Below are 21,044 nucleotides of genomic sequence, written 5' to 3'. Positions count from 1 at the left end.
AAAATTAAACAACAAGAAGAAAGAAATTCCAAACCACTGACTTTTCTGGCTATGGCACATGAGCCAAGCTGTATCTGGACAAAGTTACAGGTGGATTTACGTTCTGCACATCGTTTTTCAAATTCCTCTCTGATATTTTATTTAAAGATAATCCTGTTTCTCTTAAAAATCACAAATTCCGATATGCATTGATTTACAAACAGACGATCTAACTGCAGTTGTTTAGTAGCACCTAACCGTATATAACCCATAATTATATATGTTCCGAGAGAAACGCCAAATTTTTTTTAAGCACAAATGTTACATATGGTATATTTGTACAGCGTTCTACATTTATAGAACACCACCTATGCAAGGCTATCAACAGATTTACAAACTTTAATTAACAAAGACTCAGAAGAACCTTGTGATGAAGACAGGCACACTTATCCTTATTTTTTTTATACATTTATACACACACACACACACACAGAAACGCAACCATACGCAGAAAGGTTTGCATATATGTATGAAGAGCTATTGTATGGATAACTGTTTCAGTGAAATAGTACACTATGCAATATCAAATTAACATGTGCTTATATATAAATTTATGTATTTCATATACATGTGCGTAATTTATAGTGTGTGTACGTATATTTAAATAGAAGTGCGTACACACACCCCCAATATACATCCATCCATGCACTTACAGATCTCTGTATGCAAGAACATTGTTTCTCTTGCATTTTGACTCATTCTAGTCCTCTACAGCATGCCTGGTGCCACTACGCAACTTGTATCAATTATTCCAATGGAGACCCATCTGGCATCATCTATGTAAAATAATACATGTGGACATATCGATAGACTTAACCATCATTTCCAAAAGGTCATATTTGCTACAATCTATTAAGGCAAAAAGAACCCACAATAAGTAAAGTAACATCCTTCACGAAGCCCAAGCACCGAAATGCAAGTTTCGGTGTCAGGATTTCCCTTGGCTTTAAAGGTGAATCTCAATTGTATCAGACAGCTGTGGCCCCCTCCCTGCCCCAGTCCCTGCTTAGGCTGCATTGCAGGCTGCACATCGTCGCTTGGAAGTCGCTGCTTAATACAGTTAGGTGTACGGAGAGCCCCGATCCAGCCAGATACCTTTGCACTACCGGTGAATCTGATAACAAAAATTGCCTAGTAAAGAGTGTCAGGCAATAGGCACCAACGTTTTTAGTTTCATAGGAGAATGTTTTCAGTATCTCCCTGTAGCATTACCCCCTTGGTCTACAAAAATGACCAAAAAACCCCTCATCAACAGAAATACAAACACTACGAAGAAACTGAATTAAGCTCTTAGAGATAAAAGTAGAAGCAACACCATGTATGTCTGAAAAGGAGCTGAAGAAGGCGTGAACTTGTGTGTTCTAAAGAATTAAATCGCTCTTCTTCCTATACAGCACCTTCTGAACTGTTAAAACTAGATAGCGATCACATGCCGTACACGGTCCAGAAACAAAGAAAAATAAAATGACAGCAACTCTTCAAAATTGCTATATAAATCAAAGAGTGTTTTAAAAAATAAAAAGCAAAGTGTGAAGAAAATGTACACATTGAAAATGCTTATCAGCTAATTCTGGTTACGTGCACCGAAAAAAATTCTAAACCAAATGCCTGAAATCAGTAACACCCTATATTCTCCACTGCTATGATGCCACATCTGTGAAAAACTTATCTAGATAAGAACAATTTCTTAAATCAGGAAACAAATAATACGTTTGAAAATGAGAAACTTGTCGGATTGACTGAATAAAAACAAAAAAAACACAGAAGACTTTGGAAAAATAAAATCTGTTGCAGAATAATTCTTCGGTGTTCTTATTTTCAGCTGTTTAATTTTTTAATATATAAAGTGGTGTAAATCTCAGTGAGAAATTTGGTTTGCAGTCATTCATGTCAGCACGTTTAAAAAAAATGTACTTGCGGTAACTGATGGAAAATGATATTTCTGTCTTATTTTCACCCAAGTGCTTACACGTTCTTAAAATGATCATCTCCATATGCAAAATCATAACAGGAGAATTGAACATTTTTTTAAAGCTGTTCTTTTGACCTTTCTCTTGAGTAAAAGGACAGTGAGACAATACACTCACCAGCATTGTTCACAGTGACGGCTCCATCACCGGAGATTGAGGGCCATTATTACTAAAGGGAACTTTAAAGTACCAGGAGAAAAAAGGGGGAAAAATTAGAAAATAACACTCCTACATATACTGTATGTACAAAAAGCCTTTCAGAACAGTAGACACAGAGCAACAAGAAATATTCATCTGAAAACAGCTGCAGTAACACACAGACAATCAATTCAAAACAAAAGGTGCTATGAGAAATTGTCTCCTGTTACGCAGGATGCTCTAAGCTGGAGGTCCCACTTCCATCACACACATTATCGGCTATTCTAATTTAAGAAAAATATATGACCCTTAAAATACATGGTAAATCCAACATAATTTCTGGGAATGGAAAAGAAAAATCTGGACTGAAGGAAGGGGTTCTCATCAAAGGCTCTTACCCCACGAAAAAGAAGCTAGAATAGGCTTCCTTTTCCTTCCAAGCCTTCAACAGGATGCAATATTTGTGAGATGTCCTTGCAGTCGTGACAAAAATTGTATGAAAATGGTTGCCCCTCTCTCCATTTAAGCCATTTCCTTTCACATATACAAAAATGCAAGACTAAATAAAACTCTGTCCGAAACAAGACCAGTCCTATTCCAAATTCTATTGCCATTTAAGTCCTATCTTAAAAAACAAAAAACAAATAAAAGACAATATTCACATGAAAAAGCAAAGTGGCCCTCCATGCTTCCTATGCACACATAAGTTTGTGACTTTATGAAGAGATTCTGTGTTGTTTGCTAAATCCTTATGGATAAGGAATATTCTTTGCAGGACGACAAAGTCATCCTAAGGGTGACTAGACTGAGATTTGCCAGGATCCCACAAAATGAATAGGATTTCTTACATATTTATTCCACCCCCATTCAGAAAGGCAGTGCAAGAAAATTCCAGCTCAGCAGGGACACAGAGCCATCGCAGGTTGTGTGATAACAGCTTGCCACCTGCTTTTCGCAAGTTGTCTTTGCGAAGTGCAAGGGGCACTGAATAGTAACGTTGCCTGTGGTGATAGGAATGCACTGAACAGCTCAGTATGCAAAAGCACTTACTGGTACACAGTGCTCTTCACAAAGGGCATTGCAGAACGCTTTCCAGACTGTATCAGAAGTGCTAGGAGAGGAAATATTAGTGCGTGTGTCGCAGGAGGAACAGAAGCACTTGCCATCACAATAAAAGAAGGTAACCAAATGCAGGTACAATGCTGTTCATAGCAAAAAAAAAAAAAAAAAAAAAAGGCGGGGGGAAGGAAAAAAAAAAAAGACGGGAACTTAGCAGCAGTGAGACTAAGAGGAGCATTTCTTTGCAAGAACAGCAAGGGTTAACAGTGGCATACAAGCTCCAGTCCAGTCAAGATAGGGTCAAATGATGTGCAGTGAAAGTTTCAAGTCCTCAATCCCCCAGAGCTTGTTTGCTAATTACATTTGCAATTACAAACATGACAAATATATTATTATACAGTGCGTTCCACCTTGAGCAGGCATGTTTCTCCTCACGGACAGTCACTGCCAGCAGCCAGACTCTCAAGCACTGGAGGAATCAAAGTGCACTGTGCTCCAGCTGCAAGGATCATTTTGTGGGCATCTCTATTGCTCTGAAGAGACAGGGCAAAGCTTTAGAGGGAGGCAGCATAGCAAGGATGGAAACAAACACAGAGAATAAGTTACTACAATTTAGTTCCTCAGAAGTAAAACTCACCAGATCAATAGCTATTACTAATAAATAATACTAAATTATGTTCTGTTCCCGATGACAGGAACAAAGCACTTTACACATGCAAGCTACATAGAGATGACTACGTTCACAACTCAAATGCAGCCGATACCGGGAAGACAGAAAGAAATCAAGATTTTCCTATTTTTGGCAAGGTCACTACAGCTGACTACTGCTAATATCTTCTTTGTTAAGTCCCTTCACTAAACAACCAACCCTCTAATTCATCGTTTGTTATGATCTTTCCTTTTTTTCCCCCCAGTTTCTATAGCAGCATTACCTAGGAACTTCGCTGCTGGGTACTAGACAGATGCTAAATTTACTTACTCATACTACACAAACTAAAAATTCTGTTGTGCTCCCTGGCTGTAAAGTTACCATGGGTAGCTCCATGGAATAAAGAACAGGTCTTACTGGGAAGAATTTCCCAGTCTCTGCAATCTACATGCAAATTGTTGACATGCAAAACTAGCTGCCGCTATGACCCCCAACTCCTAAACCAGGGAGTGCGAGTTAGACGTAGTTGGGGAAAGGATTTTGGCTTTTATATCCAAGTTTTGTCACCATCTTTTTCTACTTTTACTATTCCTTTCCTTAATTAAATCTCTTTTAGACATTTCACACTCTTCAGAGAAATTCTATCATGCTCCCAGCAGAACCTGGGAAGCTCCTCTAGTCTCAGGTTTAAACCTTTTACTTTCTCCCTTCTTCCATTCCCTAAGAGAGCTTGTATCCTTCGAGCCCTGGAAAATTGGTAAAGAGATCCACTGACCCAATGCACAAAACTTCTTATTGGACTAAAATTACTTGAAGAATACAGGTGTTTTCAAACGACATGAAATTCTGAGCAGTAGTAACAGCGCAGAAACGGGGCTGGGGAATAACAGTAGAAAGGGCACAGAGAGCAGCGCAACGTTCTCTTGGAGAGGAAGAAAACGGGATGTGAAATCTCTGTCACAGCAACTTTCTCTGATGCAATCTCTCCGAAGTCTTTCCCCTCTCAGGCTAAATGCAATATTTATTGATTACTTCAAATCAATACAATGAAAAAAAATCCTATTTTTTAAATATATCGATCTTTCCATATTTCTCAATAATTGATAATGATTAGATCATCTTTACTTTTACAAGTGGAATTGGAAGAGGAGGGAAAAGTTAATACAAATACTTTAAAGGTACCAGTTCCTCATCAGCCTTGTGCTCAATAAGCTTAGTATACCAAGACCCCATTCTATGATGGGAACCTCGTCAGGAACCCAGTAACTAGGCCATTTCCCTTACAGAGGTTTTTCAATTTATTCTGTCAATAAAACAAACAACTCCCTCCCCACTCTCCCCAATTAACAGCTCCTCCCTATCCCAGACTTTCAGAGATACTCAGAGCAGACAGTTGCGTTCAGCTTCTCTGACTCAGATTTCCTCCCATTCACGGAATATGGAGATTTCCAGTAACCTCTGAAATCAAGTCACATTTCCTCAGTCTGTGCATTACAGTCAGTGACAACAACTTTGTTAATTCTCTGTCACAGAGTCTGGAATTTCCTCCTTCTTGACTTAAAATTCCAATGTCATACCTTTCCGTCTCTCTATCAAATGTGTCACTTACTCCTTTTGACTTTTTCCTTCTGTTTATAAAGTAATTTTCATTTTTATCAGATCAATGACTCATGTGTCTTTCTTGTACATCAGAGGAAAAAGTGTAAGAGACATAACCTCTGACAGGATGCCCTCATTTGCCAATGATTTTTATTTTCCCTTCATGATGGTTCCTTGGTCATTTTCTGTCTGTCATGTAGAATATTAATTAGTAACAGAAATGGCAATTTTGTAGTCCTATCAACATTGCTAGTTGCAACTATAACTAGGCAGAAAAAAATTCTCTGGGATGTGGAAGTTAATACGGAAAAGTAAAAATGCCGTATTTCACTCTCCTTTGAAACAGCCTTAGGTTCGCATACAAGGGAGACGCAACACCAATATCCAGTATGAGCATACATATGTATGTGCATATTCCTACACATAAATATTTATAGATGTACACATGTGTTTTTGTGTGAATATAATCACATCTTTTATATGTCAGGGTGTACGTTTGTGGTGTCTGCACACACGTTCCCTTCCCGCTGTACTGCAGACAGACGTTGTCAGTACAGTGTAACTAATGTATTCTCGCCATATGCCCTCACCTGAGAGACAAACCGGCAGGTACAAATCATTGTCTTTGTTAGTTTCCCAATTCGAACTCATACAAAACCTTCTTCCTTGGAGCAGCATCGCCTACCCCAGGAATAATTCTCCCAAAGGTCAGTACCAAAAGGTAGTAAGGGGTTGCTAAAGAGTTGATTCCTACGCAAGAAATGAAATGCATACGCTGCCTTCAGACACAGGCACAGAGGGTCAAAATTAGGAAGACACATTTTCTTACTCTCCCTGCAAGATCCTGCACTGAGGGAAACCCCACAACCCGCTGCCCAGAACTTCCACAGGTTCCTGGTGTAATCACTCAAATCAACACATGCAGGCAAAGGAAAGGGAACTTTCACTGCTTGAGGAAGACAAATCCAAAGATTTGTCCCCACTCTGAAGAGTGGGATTTGGTACAATGAATTCCTTTGCTTAGTTTTCGTTCAGACTCTTCTTGGGTCTGATTGTTACAAAAATTAAGTTCTCCATAAACTCCAAGGTGAAGGGAGTCACCTCTTCTCTCCTTTGCCTTGTTCATCCTCTCTCTCTCAATAATTGCGAGGTGAAATACAGTTTCCAGGTAACTGTATGGATCACGTATTGAGTGACCGCATCCACTTCTCTTCCTACATTCTACTTTTCCTCCTATTTTTTCCTATAGCTTAACAAGCAACTAAACAAGAAAAGGCAGTTTGCAATATTTTTAAATTCACTTCTAATTTAAGGTTTAATTTGACAAAAATTGCCATATAATTAAAAGCAGGTTTTTTTTTTAAAAAAGGAATATAACTATTAAAATCTTTTCAATGGCCAGCAGTCAGAAAAGTGAATCACTACAGTAAGGATAACATGCTGTGTAGCGATACAGGCACAAATGCAATACCTGTATTTACATTTATGTTCACAACATAATTGGGTTACAGTGGGAGGAAAAAATGGCTAAAGGGATATATATTGGCCCAACTTTTATCCTCAGCTACAGGAATGCAACCTGAAATCTAACCTTAACAAAACCAGAACGCAAATCAAATCAGTACCTGACACACTGTACATATACCTTTAAATATATTGTATTTTTAAGACTTCTCACATCTTTTCCTTCTCTCAATAAGTTTTTCCAGACTTAGCCATACTTCCCTACATCATTGTTACTCCTTTAATTAAAAAAAAAAAATTAATAAAGAGATTGAAAAACAGAGGTTGAGATATTTAAAATTATATTTCTCTGTCTCTCTTCCCCAACATCAACAATGTTAAAGAGTTTAGGTGGCACACAGAACCAAGCCAAGCACTTCCCTACACAGAGAGCTCTCCAACAGTTTCTCCTCTCAAAAAGCAGCGCTCTCTGTCTACTGTAAAGCTGTAGGGGCTCGGTGGCACTTCCCCCAGGGCCACCTTCACCTGTCTACCCGGCGGCCAAAGAGTTGCGAATATGGGTAAGGTGCACTTGACATTATTGAGAGCAAACTGAGAGCGCAGAGAAAAGTGAAACAGGTCAAGAGTAATACAACATGCAGGTTACTTCTTACTATTTTCATGTAGTTTGAGTTCCTTTTCTCAATTCCAAGAGTAGAAAAAATAAAAGGAAAAAGTTAAGAGACAATATAGTAAGTGTTGAAGATCTAGCTTTTGATTGTGCCATTTTGTTCTTTTTTTGTTGTTGTTGTTAATGAAGGTAAATGCACTTTCTATTTTTGCTTTAATATTAAAAGACTCCCAGCGGCATAGAGAATACATTTCCCTTAAGAAACTGTTTGTTTATTTTTAATTCAAAATCGAGCAGCCACAAGTGAAGCACCAGTGGGGAAAAGAAAATCACATGGGTTAGATTATTAATTTCTATTAACAATACTAAGTCTCATTTTAATGAAACTGCTGGAAGCAGAGGATTAAAGGAAGAAGAAATGAGTGTAAGGACAGACGGAATATCAGGAAACGAGACAGAAAGACAAAAAACAGCTGTAATGAGGAAAGAGGAGGAAGTATCATTGTGAGGTTTTGTTCGGTTTTAGTTGTTTTAATTTTACTAAATACAATGTGTTCTTAAAACAAAAGCAATGAAATAGGCAAAATTACTTCACTCCCACCTCTGATGACACCACAGAACCTGTGTAGGTGACACACGGATTAACATGCAAACACACAAAAGAGGACTCTGCTCAGGGTGAGATTTATTGGAGAGGAGAAATGCATTTTAAATGAATTGCGCCAGCCAGCTGGATGCAAACGCTGAGAAGATTTTGCCCTCTTTCCTAACTTCCCCAAAAGGATCAAGCCAAACTTAACATACTAAAGTGATTTTAAATACAGCATTACCAGGCACAGCCCACTTCGGAATACAAAGAGCATTAGCAGGTGCTAAGGTATCAGTCACCGGTCCCAGCTTGGGATGTCTGCTGGCCAGCCCCTCCGACTCACTCCGCTCTTTCCCCGGGCAGGCTATCCAAACAGTAGGCTGTGGGAAACTAAATTTCCACAGGGCATTTCAGGTGAAAAACGGACTTTTTTTTTTTTTTTTTTATAAAAGACAGTGCTTTAATGGATCTACTTTGTGTAATTTTATAGGCACATCTCTTTATAGACACCTAGTAATCCATCTGATAAAAATGCTAGCACAGACGGAAAGTAAAACTGCGCAGAAAGGACTGCTCACTGTTAGCTGCCTGTTCCTAGGAGATGAAGCATTAGAGGGAGAAGTTACAAGGCAAGAAAGAAACAGACCAACACAACGACCTCCAAAAGCGCTGCTCCGCGGACTCTGCCGCACCTGCCCGCCCGGAGGTGCGCATCACCCTGCCCGCGGCCGGCCGCTCGGATACAGCCGGTGCCCCGCGGGGGCGGGAGGCAGGCGGCTCTGCGGCAGGGAGGCAGCGGGACTGCGGGGTCACTGCCCCGTCCCACCCGCAGCGGGACGCGGCGCCGGTCCCAGCCCGCCCCCGGCCCGCCCGGCCCCGGCGCGGCACGGCACGGCACGGCACACTCACTGGTTGTGGTAGCCGAGCGGGTCGGAGATGCAGAGCTCGGAAATGTCCATCAGTCCAGTTTGAGCATTCCCGGTTGGAGGAGAAAAAAATAAAAAAAGAAAAAGAAGGAAAGAAAAAAAAAAAGGAAAGAAAGAAAAAACACGACAGAACAACTAAACTGCGGCGGGCAGGGAGGGCAGGGAAGGCGGGGAGCCCCGGGAAGGGGAGCCTGCCCGAAGCCGGCGGCGGGGCAGAGGCGGCGTGGCGGGCGGCGGGGAGGCAGCGCCGCTCCGCTCCCGCACCCGCGTGCGGACACACTGACGGCGGCAGGAGGCGGGCGGCGCGCAGGACACGGCCACGGGGGATTTCGCCGCCCCGAGCCCCGCTGTAGCTTTAACGCCGGGAGACGGATGGAGACGGCAAGGCGGCTATTGGCTGCCGCGCAGGGGCTGGGCTTGGAGCGCGGCTTGGGGAGGCACGGCCCGGGGGGGGCCGCCGGACCCGGCACCGCAGCGCGGCCGGCGGCACCGCGCAGCCCCGGCCCGACAGGCGCCGCGCTCCCCCGGGGCAGGCGGCGGGGCGTCCCGTCCGGTGCCGGTGCAGTGCGGGCCGCTGGCACTGCTGACCCTGGCACTGCAGCTGGGGTGACGGAGCCGGCGGCAGCGCGGGTGACACGAAGTCGCAGCTCCAGCCCGGTCCCAGCACGGGAAGGATCGCAGCGGCAGCGCACGCTCCCCCAGCCTCTTACCCACTAACGTGTCTCTCGTGGGCACCGGCTGCGGGGTTTAGGGTTAAGCAAAACCTGGAGGTGAAGGGTGCCCTGCTCACGCCCTGCGCGGGCACATGGTGGGCCTTTGCCCAGCCAGCCAGCATTCCGCATACACGGCACGACGCACCAGCCTGACACATTTCGTACATGCCTGTCACAGGCACCGTTACACACAAACATACAATTCCACATACACACACTTTGTGCACGTGCACAGACCCACGTCTCAGGCTGACACAACTTAATGATTGTGCTCCGACACCTGCTTTCCCATACACACACAAACTCTTTAATACACGCACACAGACGAGTGCCCAAGTCGCATTTCAAAACAGTGTAATTCAGACGCCACTTCAGTGCAGCTTTTGAAACCACACTGGAATAAATCCTGGCACCTGAGATCAGAATCGGACATTCAGGATAACAGTGCATATTCCCAGGCACACAAACCATAGATGTAGACCCTCAGAAATCTTCACAAGCACCAAAACTGGCACACGGAACTAGCCTCATGAAAGACACATTTTCAAAGCTCTGCATACGTACTGGCTGCCGTTAGAGTCAGGGTGCTTTCACAATTCCCACACGCATTTTCACACTCGTACCATTCCGCTGCGTATTTACCAATACCTATCTGAAGATCCCCCTCCATACAAGCACGCGAGGCTCTCAGGCACACTCCTAGCGCACACAGTCTTGCACTGAAAGCTTGACTCACATACAGGTGCCCTACAGCATTTAATTGTCCCTTGCTACCTACTCTCCACCTTCCAAACTGCACTCATGCACACCTCTCCTATGCTTCTACTACATGCTTAGATGTCTAGTGCTCAAATATATAAAAATATCCTTAACAGATAAAGAAATAGAGTCCTTTTTAAAAGGAAAATACCAACACATCTAGATAAAAGCTTCATGCTCCTATGCCAGGCAAACAAAAAGAAAAAAGTAGGAGCTAAGAGGATATTTTGTAATATAAAATCCAGCATCTAATTTGAGGCAAGAGTGTACAATACTGAGAGAAGCAAAGGGTGGACTAGAGCATTTAAGGTGACGAGAGCAAAGCAGCACAGAAGAAAACACACTGAGGTTTGGCAATAAGCACTGACTAAATTAGGCTAAAACTTTTCGAACAATCAGTATTTGTAGAAACTTGAGAATATTCAAAAAAGAGGAATGGCAAAATTCACAGCCAGTGTAAACTGCCCTTGCTTTACTGAAGTCTATCAGTGCAAATTCCTCACTACCTCCTCTACCAGAGATCTTAACAAAATTCCATACAAACTAGTGGTATGCCATAGCCTGTCCCCGGCCATGTGGGGACAAGCTGTTTGATTCTGATCAACTATCCTTAAGACAGGACAGCCTGAGGATGTCAAAACAGAGGTCTTTTATGGTGAGAGGTATACATGAAGATGGCACAGAAAGCAGGTTAGTTTAGAAAATAGAAGTTAGAGAGAAGACTCACACGCAGTTTTTAGAGTACAGCAGAATCTGATTACCTGAATGTTGCAGCTGTGACACAATTGAGATTATACATCTTTCCAGGAAGCAGAATTAATACAAATGGAACATATACGCATATACATTTGTACACCTAAGTGATATATCAGCCCATCAGAAACTCTAAGGTACTTCAAATGTTGAAGAGACAGAAGACAAGACCTACAGTAGGGCATTAGCATTAGTAGGGCCCAAATTTGTAAGCAAGGAATCTCACTGACCACATCAGAGAACACCTGACCCAAGCAGAGGCAAGGAGGATGAAACCAGCACCCACACATTTCCAACAGAAATCTGAGGTCAGAGAGGGACTCACTGATGACCTAGTTGCCCCATGAAGAAGATTCCTGATGCACAGTAGCAAGGGAGGCTGGAAGAGGCACAGAGGGTCAGGGCCTGGGCAGGCTACAGTTAAATAGCAGTCAGTGTTTGCAGTGAGCTGATTTTGATGAAAACAATTTGTTTTTTGATGGAAAACAATGTGCCCTGGGTAGATCCTGACTGTGCAGAGATTACCTCTGGTATGGGCTCTCAGTGTATGGGAGACAAGGGTGGGAATGGCCTGGCAGGCAGGTCCTGCTGGTCCGATAGTTGATGTTTTAATTTTGCACTTTCAACTTTTATTCAGGCCGAGGTGAGGCAAGTAGGGAGCCACGAGATCACCTGGCACAAGGTCCACAGGGCCGAATTAACTGATATAAACAGTACAATGGTGGGTTTGTGCTCTGGAAATGGGCTGCTGCTGACAGAAGACTGCCTGGGTAAGGTGTGTATTTACAGAGTGGTGCAGAAATGTAACATTAATCTCTTCTGACCCAGTGCAAATGGACAAATGGAGCTTCCCCTGCCCTGAGAGTAGCTGTGCAAAGGCCTGGCTCTTCCTTTCTGAGAAGGATAGAAATTAATAGTGTCTGCTGGTTGGGCCTGATCTGCCAACCTGAATTCCCCAAGAAAGAGGGCAAGAGTCCTGCAGGCTGATTTTGGAACTTCAGGAGGCTTCATCTTTTGCAAACCCCTCGTCACACAGCACTTGCTGAACTCTTCTCACACAGCTTTAGCCAATTTCTCTTCCCCACAAAGCATAAAGAAGGAAACACTGATCTCGACATGGCCTTCCTTCCAATACTTGTATTTTTTTAAAAAAGTACCAGGACAAGGTTAGAAAAGACTCTTAAGATTAAGCTGTCAGACCTGGAAGCCAAAAACCTTGGTTTGGGTGAATACAAGGCAGAGCTGCACATGCAACAGCAGCAGAAGCTTGCCCTGTGAGCACAGCCTTTGTTTGCTGGCCTCACGGAATCCTGTCCTGGAACTTCTGCTCTCTCCCTGCAGGAGGGGCAGGAATAGTCCTGGCCACTCAGCCTGTGGCCTCTGAGCAGAGCACACACACAGGCATTCTAGTAAGTGCTACCCACTGGGATGACTTTCATAAGACAGCCTCTGGCTTTTGAGGTCATTGGTTCTTCTCACACCTGGTCTAAATTCAGAACAACAACTTCCCATTGATGTTAGCTTTGGACAGAGCACAACTGGAGTGCTATAGGCTGATGGAGCTATAGGCAGTATCAGTTCTTTGAGACATGCAATCCCCTTCCCCAGAAAGAAAGCAAGAATTGTGAAGACGTGGCTCTCTACTTTTGCTGGCTCTTCCAAGAGATGACAGATAGAGACTTTCTTTGGAGAATTTCCTGCTATCCTTTAATGACTAATCTGTTTTTGAAAGATTAATTTTTTACTTTTTAAAAAAATTTTTATCATGGAATAATGATCAACTTTCCAGCAAGCTGACTGATTGACTGACAGAAATTTCATTTGGTCTAATATAGGAGTAACCTGCAAATCATGCCAAACAAACCTGATTTCACTTGTTGATAAGGCTAGTTTTTTTGTGAAGAAGGAAAATGCAGCAGACTGAGAGATCTAGTTACTTTGGGGGGTTTGGGATTTTTTTGCCTTTTATGAAGGGCCTATGTCTGTATTCTCACAAGGAGGTCAATGAAGTGGTATCTGCACAGGGCAAAAAACATACATAATAACTAGGAAACCTAAGCTGGGGGGAACAGACTTGTGTACACATATTCCTACCTTGTCTGCTGGGGAAAGAGGAGTTCAATATCAGGAGACCTTTCCCAGCCCCTGTCTCATTTAAAGGTACAGAGGTAGTCATTGTGATGAATTTAGGAGACAACCGTTTCAGACTTTTGAGGCCAATAGTACTGCTTGGACTCACACAAGTCACTGTGTTGCATGCCCTGATCCCTCTGCTTTGCAAGGCTAGTAACCCTGGAGAGAAACTTAGGTCCCCTGAGCACAGGTCCCTGGATCACTGGTAGTCTTTCACCACTCCCAGATATATCCCCTTCCACAGCGAACAGCAATCCCAGACGCAGACTCTATCCATGAGAACAAACCAGCCTTCTTTATTTTGGGCTCCATTCTATTTTACCTTACTACACCCAAAGAAAACGATTTGCTCTCCCCACCAAAGGCAATGTCCTGTTTCCTCTATCAAACTCCAATAGATTTTTTTTCCCCCAAAACCTCTTAATTGGCCTTACAAACGATAAGCTTCCATCTAAAAGGTATCACCACCATCACTGCTGAAGCTCAACACCAATTTAAGCAGGAAATAGTTTTCACATTGTAATTTTTAACTAATTGCCCATCTGAACATCCTTAGACATACTTCAAGCATTACCTAGTCTTTAAACCCTGTGTGTCATAGTTCCCAACCTATAGACTGCCAAATCGTATCATAAAGAGGTTATGTGGCTTGCCCCAGATCAACCTGAGAAAATATGTAGCAGAGCAAGGTCTGAATATAGGTGCCTTAACCCTTACTGCCCTGCTTTGAGTGAGAATTCTCTGTTCTAAAAATGTGACCTTTCATTGAGTTCTGTGCTTGGATACAACAGTGTTAGAAGCCCCAAGATAAGACATAGTCGTTACATTGCCAATGAAAAGTCAATACTTTCTTTTAATAACCCCTATTTTTGTAGGGCCAGTGCTGTTTTGTGTCCTTCTATAGGTGCTTTTGTCTTTGCGGTGTTAATAGTCTTAGAAGGACTCTATTTCCAGAGCAGAACAAGTTCCTGCTGACATCTTAGATGAAAGTGCACACACAGACACATGCACGCACAAAGACAAACCAGGTGAAGCCATACTAACTTTTGTAGAATTCAAAACAGGGCATCAGAGTAAGAGGCAGGAGCAGAGTATTTTACCAAATGGGAAAGAATAAATAAAGACGGTAGGAAGAAAGATATTGTTTTCCTGATTTTGGAAGAGCTTGTGGTAAGAAACATACAGGGAGGCAGGAGAGGAAATTATATAGCTGGGATTTATGTCTTCTGTTCTCTCTTGCATCATCAGTTAGCCAGGGTATTTGATAAGAACTTCTATCCTCCTTGCCCAGAAATAGTGCAGTGTCTCTGCTTTCATGCTTTCTCAACCTACTTCTTAGTCAGTCTTTACCTTTCTCTTGTTTAACTAAGCAGACAGAAACCTTCCTCAAAAAAGACAGGCAGTTACAAAGGCAGATGGATCTCACAGACTTAGAGGACTTCAATGGAGAGCTGTGAACCAGCTCCAAATTCTTACCTGTTGCTGATCTTTTCCCATGATGTATTACACTAATCCTCAGTAGGGCCACCGTGGTCGGGCAGAACATGACCAAGACATTGACTGGGAAGTGATTGAATTCACGCTGACGGCTGCATATAATTTACTAGCACACGCACTGCTATTTCCCATCCTCTTTCCAAATTGCAGCAAAGCAGAAATGAATCCTTCCCCATCCATGATCCCAGGTGTCCACAGAGCAGAAGCTGGGATATTTGCTCAACTACCAGGAGGAACAAGGGAACGCAAAGCATCAAGGAATCTTGGAAATACCTCTGCTTAGCTGTTGCCAATCGTCCAGCACAGAGGCATCACAAGCATGGCATTCCCAATATGGTGGTTCATCCTGTCAAATGGGACAAAAAGCCAAGCAGCATCTTTTCACCTTTATCTTTCCTACTTCAGTACACTAGCTTCAGGTCTTGTATTGCAAAAGGCCAAGGAGGGAGGTCAGGAGAACAGGGGATGCTTGTTCATTCCTCTAATTTGGGAAGATGATTTGCTGCTTCTCTCTCCAAGCCCATGCATTCTAATCACCTCAGGTCCCTAATAGCCACAGTGCCAGCTTACTCACTGAACTGATCAAAAGAAAAATCTGTCTTGTCAGAAGAAATAACAGTTATGCTGCAAGCAAAGAATTAAAACATTCTTGGCATGTGCATTGATAATGCCAAGTGTCTCAACCCAGAAAAGGAGTGGGCCTTAAAGAAACAAAATGCTTCAGAATTACTACTGTTAGAGAGCATGCCCAGTGAGGGCTAGGCAGTGAAAATGGAAGGTAATTTTTCCAAGTCTGTGATGGAAACAGTAAGTTAAATACGTACAAGATAACATTTCCCAGCAACAGCAATGAGGTGGCTGCAGGGGCCCAGATTTTACAGTTCGAATACTATCACGCAACAAAAACCAGTGGATAAATGTGCAATTTCCTCTTAGCTGGGTTCTCCGAATAGGTAACAGAGTCCTTTTGGGAAGTGATGTAGGCAGTTATAAAGAAGCAAAGCAGTGAAAGGACTTTTCTATCCAGGTTATAAGGGATGAAGAAAGCAAGGTTTAAAGACCTTCCTTTCCTTGCAGGAACCTCCATCTGGCCTCACCTGGGCCCAGTTAATAGAAGACTGTTGACTTCACTGGGTCAGCCAGGCCAAATACAGAGGAGCTCACCATCAGTGGATGTATGCACAAGTATTTAACAGTGAGATGAACCTGCAGGTCCCAAGTGACATTAAGAAACCTGATGCATGTGGACAGTATGGAAAAAGCAGAGATCATCAGATGATCAGGACTGCTCTCCTAGTTACCTCCTCCAGCCTCAGAATATTCCAGTTTCTAACAGTAAGGGGCTACAGGTTTTGGCTAGAGCCAGACACAACGAAGGCCGGCTTCCTTCTGACAAGCTGTATCAGCAGCACAACAACTGCAAGTCTACTCTTCTCTGTCTCTCCAAACAGCTTGGTTAAGTACACAGCAATTTTGAAGATTTGTTCTGTGCTGACTGTAGTGTTTGAACAACAATACAGATTTTTTTTCACAACTCCCTCTTGAGTTTATTTATTACTTGAAATTTGTTTATTTCACTTTCTGGACAAGAGCAAATTGGTGTGACAGATTATTTGATTAGACAGCTTTGCCAACAAACCCTATCCCAAGCTTCTTAACATACTTTTAACTTCTGAGTTCCATCAACTGTATCTCGTTCAGACACCTGCAGTAAAACACGTTAGGAAATCACTGCTGTCTACAAATCATTAACATTCCACACTATGCCTACAGACCATGAATGATCATTGTTTTGCTGTACTTTTTCAATCAAGAAATGGAAAAAGAGCAAGAAAAACAATCCTTACCTATACCACAAAACATCATTTAGAAGAGGCAGGTCAACTCAGGACCACATAAACATGTCTGCTTTAGCTACACAATATATGCACATACAGTATCAAGAGGGCAGCCAGTCACAAGGAGACAGATGCTGGTTACCAGAAAAAAAAGCTTTTCTATGCAAAGGAAAGGAGAAACTTCACTAGCTCAGTCCTACTTCTGTTATGCAGCCCTGTGTACTCCAAAACATGGAAATCCCTCTCATGTGTGAAAGTACAAGTCCCTGGATGTTTTTGAAAAGGTCTTATTGACCTGACTTCCAAGTGTTTAAGTTTCTCAGAGATCCAGGCACAAGAGGCAGTTGTAGGCAGCAGTAAAGCCTTCTCCTGATGGACTGAACATCCGTCACTGGACTGCAGCAAAAATGTCTTCATCCTTCAAAGTCATATGTTGCCAGCTTTGCCATTCCTGTGGCAGCATTAGAAAAGATTACTTTTCAGTATCATTGTTAAGGCAAACTCAGATCTCAGTCCCATGTGGTCTGAGGGTGACTTTGGTGCTGCAGCCTCCTAGGAACAGGTCCCCTTGGTCTCCACAGTGCTTACAAAGGGAACCCAGTTTTGGACTTTTGCTCATCTCTTGAACACCTTTATTTTAGTGATGATCAAAGACTACCAATGCCTTCCCTCTCTGCTCCTCTGTGGAACATACCAATCTTCCATTAAATATTTACAGTCAGCTGAACTCAGTAGTACTCAACTCATCTTTTAGACCTTGCCCCTCAACATTTGGCAGCATTTCATAGCTCATGTGGTCAGCAGTTCAGCAAAGAGTAGGCTTTTATGACATAACTTCTGGAAATTGTTGCTACGAGGTTTGTCCTGGGAACCATACAGCCCGGGGACAGCACTTCTTGTTAAACCCACTACTTTTTCAGAGTACCAAGAAGGTAGACAGAAGCAGGACAGAAGGAAGATGGTGGGAGAGAAAGACTGTCACTGCTTCAGATACAGAGGTCTGCCAAACAGCCAATGACATGGCACCCAGGAGGGCCTTGCCTTGCTTCTGAGGGAGAAGGTATCAGGCAAGAGTACCTTGAGAGACCACTTTGTTTCCAGGGGCTCATTTCACGAAGAGAGTCACTAAACTGATTGGTCAAGCAGGATGCTTGAAACAAACAAAAAATGTAGGTCATTAGCCTTGATTAGCCAGCAATCATTTGGGTTGAATCAGGCCATTTGGCATTATAACCATAGGCATGGCACCTGCATTCCACCCAGCTAGACTTGTGCCTCTTCTGAAGGCACTATGGAGGACCGTAACACAAGGCTGTGCTAGTACATATCACATAGGATACCTGGCCAGCACTCTAAGGACATTCAGCACATGCCTTGCATGTCCTACTGCCCAGCAGGTACATTCTGCCCGTGGAGGCAGTACTAATACTTCCAGAAATACAGAATACTTCTGCGTAGACAAACCTAGCTGACACACATCAGATGAGCAATAAATACCTCCAGGGGTTGCACTAGGGTACAAACCAAGCGCCTTTACATTTGACTATACACTTGCTATGTAAGAATTACTTTTTTTTTTTAGCTATTACAGTTCATACATACAAAGTACAAGAGCACCAACATAAGCCCTAAGTATTTGGCAAGTTGTCAAATGCCCATTAATGAGATGCTGTAGGTCAGCTGAACAGACAAGTGAGAACCTGCACTCCTAACTTACGTTCCCAAACTTTTACCTACACACTGTGGTGCAAAGGATAAGCACTCAGATGTCTCAGTGATTAGCTCTCCCAACAGTAAAACATATCCAAAAAAGTGCAGTGTCTTAGAGTGGTGTAAGAGTTATTAAATGTTTGTGGGGTGTCCATGAGCATCACACGTGTTCAGTGCTCTCAAGCAAGGGTCAATGCTAGCCGCAATACCCAGCGAGGTGCCTTGTAGAGGTTTGTCAGAATAAGGCATGGGGCACCCTGGTAGAATCAGCAAACTGTAGCTTTGCCTGCACTGCTATGCTGTTTCACCTCAGCCAAAACTCTTGACACAATATAAATACCCCCCAAAACTCTCTCTCTAAAAGAATAAATTGTTCCTCCAAAAATAGGAGGAGAAGCTGGGTCATCAGATGAGGGTGAAATTGGTTTAAAAGCCATTAAGAAGAGAGCAACCCAGGCATTCAGGAGCAATCATAGCTGCTTGGGCTGATCAGGAGAGACAGAGGGAATTATTTATTTATGGACTTCCTGCTCTCCCTGAGCAGGTGTCTCCACTGGGGAAGCTTTAAGAGGAGTGGGGACCAGGAGGCAGGTGCTGGTTAGAATCCTCCAGAGGTTTTCCTGGCCTGGGCCTCAGGAGAGTTAAACACAGTTCATGCTCAAAGCATGCAGGAGCCATCAACTTGTCTTTCTCAGAGCAGGAAAGGCCAGAAAGAGCATCACACAGGTCTCTGCTGGGTTGGAGCACATAGAAAGCCCCAGGCACCTAGATTGCCATGCAAGCTTTGCACAGCTTAGAGTAAGATACCTTCAGAGCAATAGTGCTTGAGTACACAGCCGTTTCTCTCTTCTCATGGTTCAGCTGCTTCCCTTTAAACACAGATCAAGTGTCTCTAGGGACTCAGCAAGCATTTAACAGACCTGCCTGATGGAAGGACCTCCAATGAGAAAACCAAGACCTGAAACTCCCAATAGACATCCTCAATTCAATCCACAGCTGATAGCAACCCTGAAGTTACATGCAACCAGATCCTAACTACACAGAAAGCACGTCAGTGTAGTCTGTATCCAAAGCTCATCTAAACGTTGTAAATTTAAGGGGGAGGGAAGGATTACCAGACTAAACAGGAGGAAATATGTGAATTGAAAAAGTCAGCATGGAAATATTGAATTCTTGATACTGTATCAAGAATTCCTTTTCAAGATACAGTACTGTCTTTCCTGATGCAATTTCTTATTGTTTCCCCAAACTGGAGGATGACGAGGAGTTATCCCCTAAAATCACAGAGTTCCCTTCAGTATTAAGAGCTGACCCTTCAACCACTAACTGAAAAAGTTGTAAAGACAGATCGATCTGCCCAGTAAGACAGATCTGGCAACTATCCTCTTGTTCTGGCTTTGGTCAGAAGGCCACAAAGGGGAACCAGGGCTTGGAAACTATCAAACACCATCAGATTTTTTTTACTGGAAGATGCTGTGGAACAGTAGGGGTACAAAAGGGTCACTGATAGGGACTGAACACATTACGTGAGCGGTACAGACTGCACTGTGTCAATTCGTGTCTCCCTGCAATTCATTACTGATGAGATGCCAGAGATTGAGATGAAAAGGGCAGGAGCAGACAGCGAACTACTGCTTTAGACACATCTCATTCAACATTCGCAGTTTATTCCTGTTCTGCCTCTGCTAGTATATCTTGCACTACTCCCCGGCAACAATACTTTTCCTCAATTCTGGTCTCAATCAGTACATTGTTTTGTGCCATTAAAGCTACTGCAAAACCAGTTGTGGTAGCAAAATAACTCATTAATGCATAAAGTGCTTTGGGAAACCTTTGAAAAAGAACGGACTGAAGAACATGAGAGTATCATCTTTATCAAGATCAGTGATCCAAGGTAGCCTCAACATCAAAACGGCACAAAGTCTGAGTGACAGTGTTTCAAGTGAGTCCTAACTCAGACGGCCTCCTCCACAGTCTGCTCCTCCCCAGACATAACAAAGTGATTTCTGCTACTTGTAAATATATAAAACCAGTTTTTTTCTCCCAGTCTATGATCCTCCAAACAAAGGACAGTATAAAAAAGATCCATTTTCCATTCAATGAAACAGGTCTTATTTGGTCTCTCAAAGGAAACTCCCTTTGCTGCCCATTCAGAGACGGGTTACATTTTTAGGGTTTGTGTGACCTTTATTTCCCACTCTGGGAAGAACATCATTAAGCACTGATAGCTGCTTAACCCTGATGGAGGACTGCTCCAGAGAGGGTTGCATTCCCCAGGGAGCTAAAGCACAGACAAGCCAGGGCTCTCTGGGGAGCTGTTCTGCTTTGACCGTTGACTTGCGGCTTGAAAATCTTTACAGGGCCAAACCAAATACACTGCTAGTTCATAAATACTGGGGTTATTAATTTGTGCGCTTCAACACACATTGTTTGGGAAATTCAATTCATCCCTTAATTTGCTAAATACAGCTTTAGGTTCTAAAATCCTCTAGAGTCTGCAGTGTTCTTTGCCCCTTCATGCTCATTTGCCTTTTTTATTTCCCTTCCAACTTGCCAAAAGAAAAAAAACAACTCCATTTTGATTCTGTTCCTAGCCAG

The 21,044-nt window shown here is 43.0% G+C and overlaps 1 protein-coding gene across 4 annotated transcripts in view; it reads right to left on the bottom strand.

The window, feature by feature from the left end:
• The window catches only part of ESRRB (estrogen related receptor beta), a 158,895-nt gene that overhangs the window by 81,479 nt on the left and 56,372 nt on the right, over positions 1-21,044 (bottom strand). Inside the window, exon 1 of one of the 4 annotated variants that reach the window (XM_074585327.1) lies at positions 9,027-9,597. The exons of the other annotated variants lie outside the window; for them this stretch is intronic. Within the exon in view, the coding sequence (XP_074441428.1) occupies positions 9,027-9,076 (50 nt within the window). The 5' untranslated portion in view covers positions 9,077-9,597. Of the gene's footprint in view, positions 1-9,026; positions 9,598-21,044 lie in introns of those variants that run through there. 4 annotated transcript variants of the gene reach the window in all.

This window comes from Larus michahellis, chromosome 4, assembly GCF_964199755.1.
Source record: "Larus michahellis chromosome 4, bLarMic1.1, whole genome shotgun sequence".
In the NCBI taxonomy this organism is placed as follows: domain Eukaryota; kingdom Metazoa; phylum Chordata; class Aves; order Charadriiformes; family Laridae; genus Larus; species Larus michahellis.
This window is presented reverse-complemented; position numbering and strand designations above follow the sequence as displayed.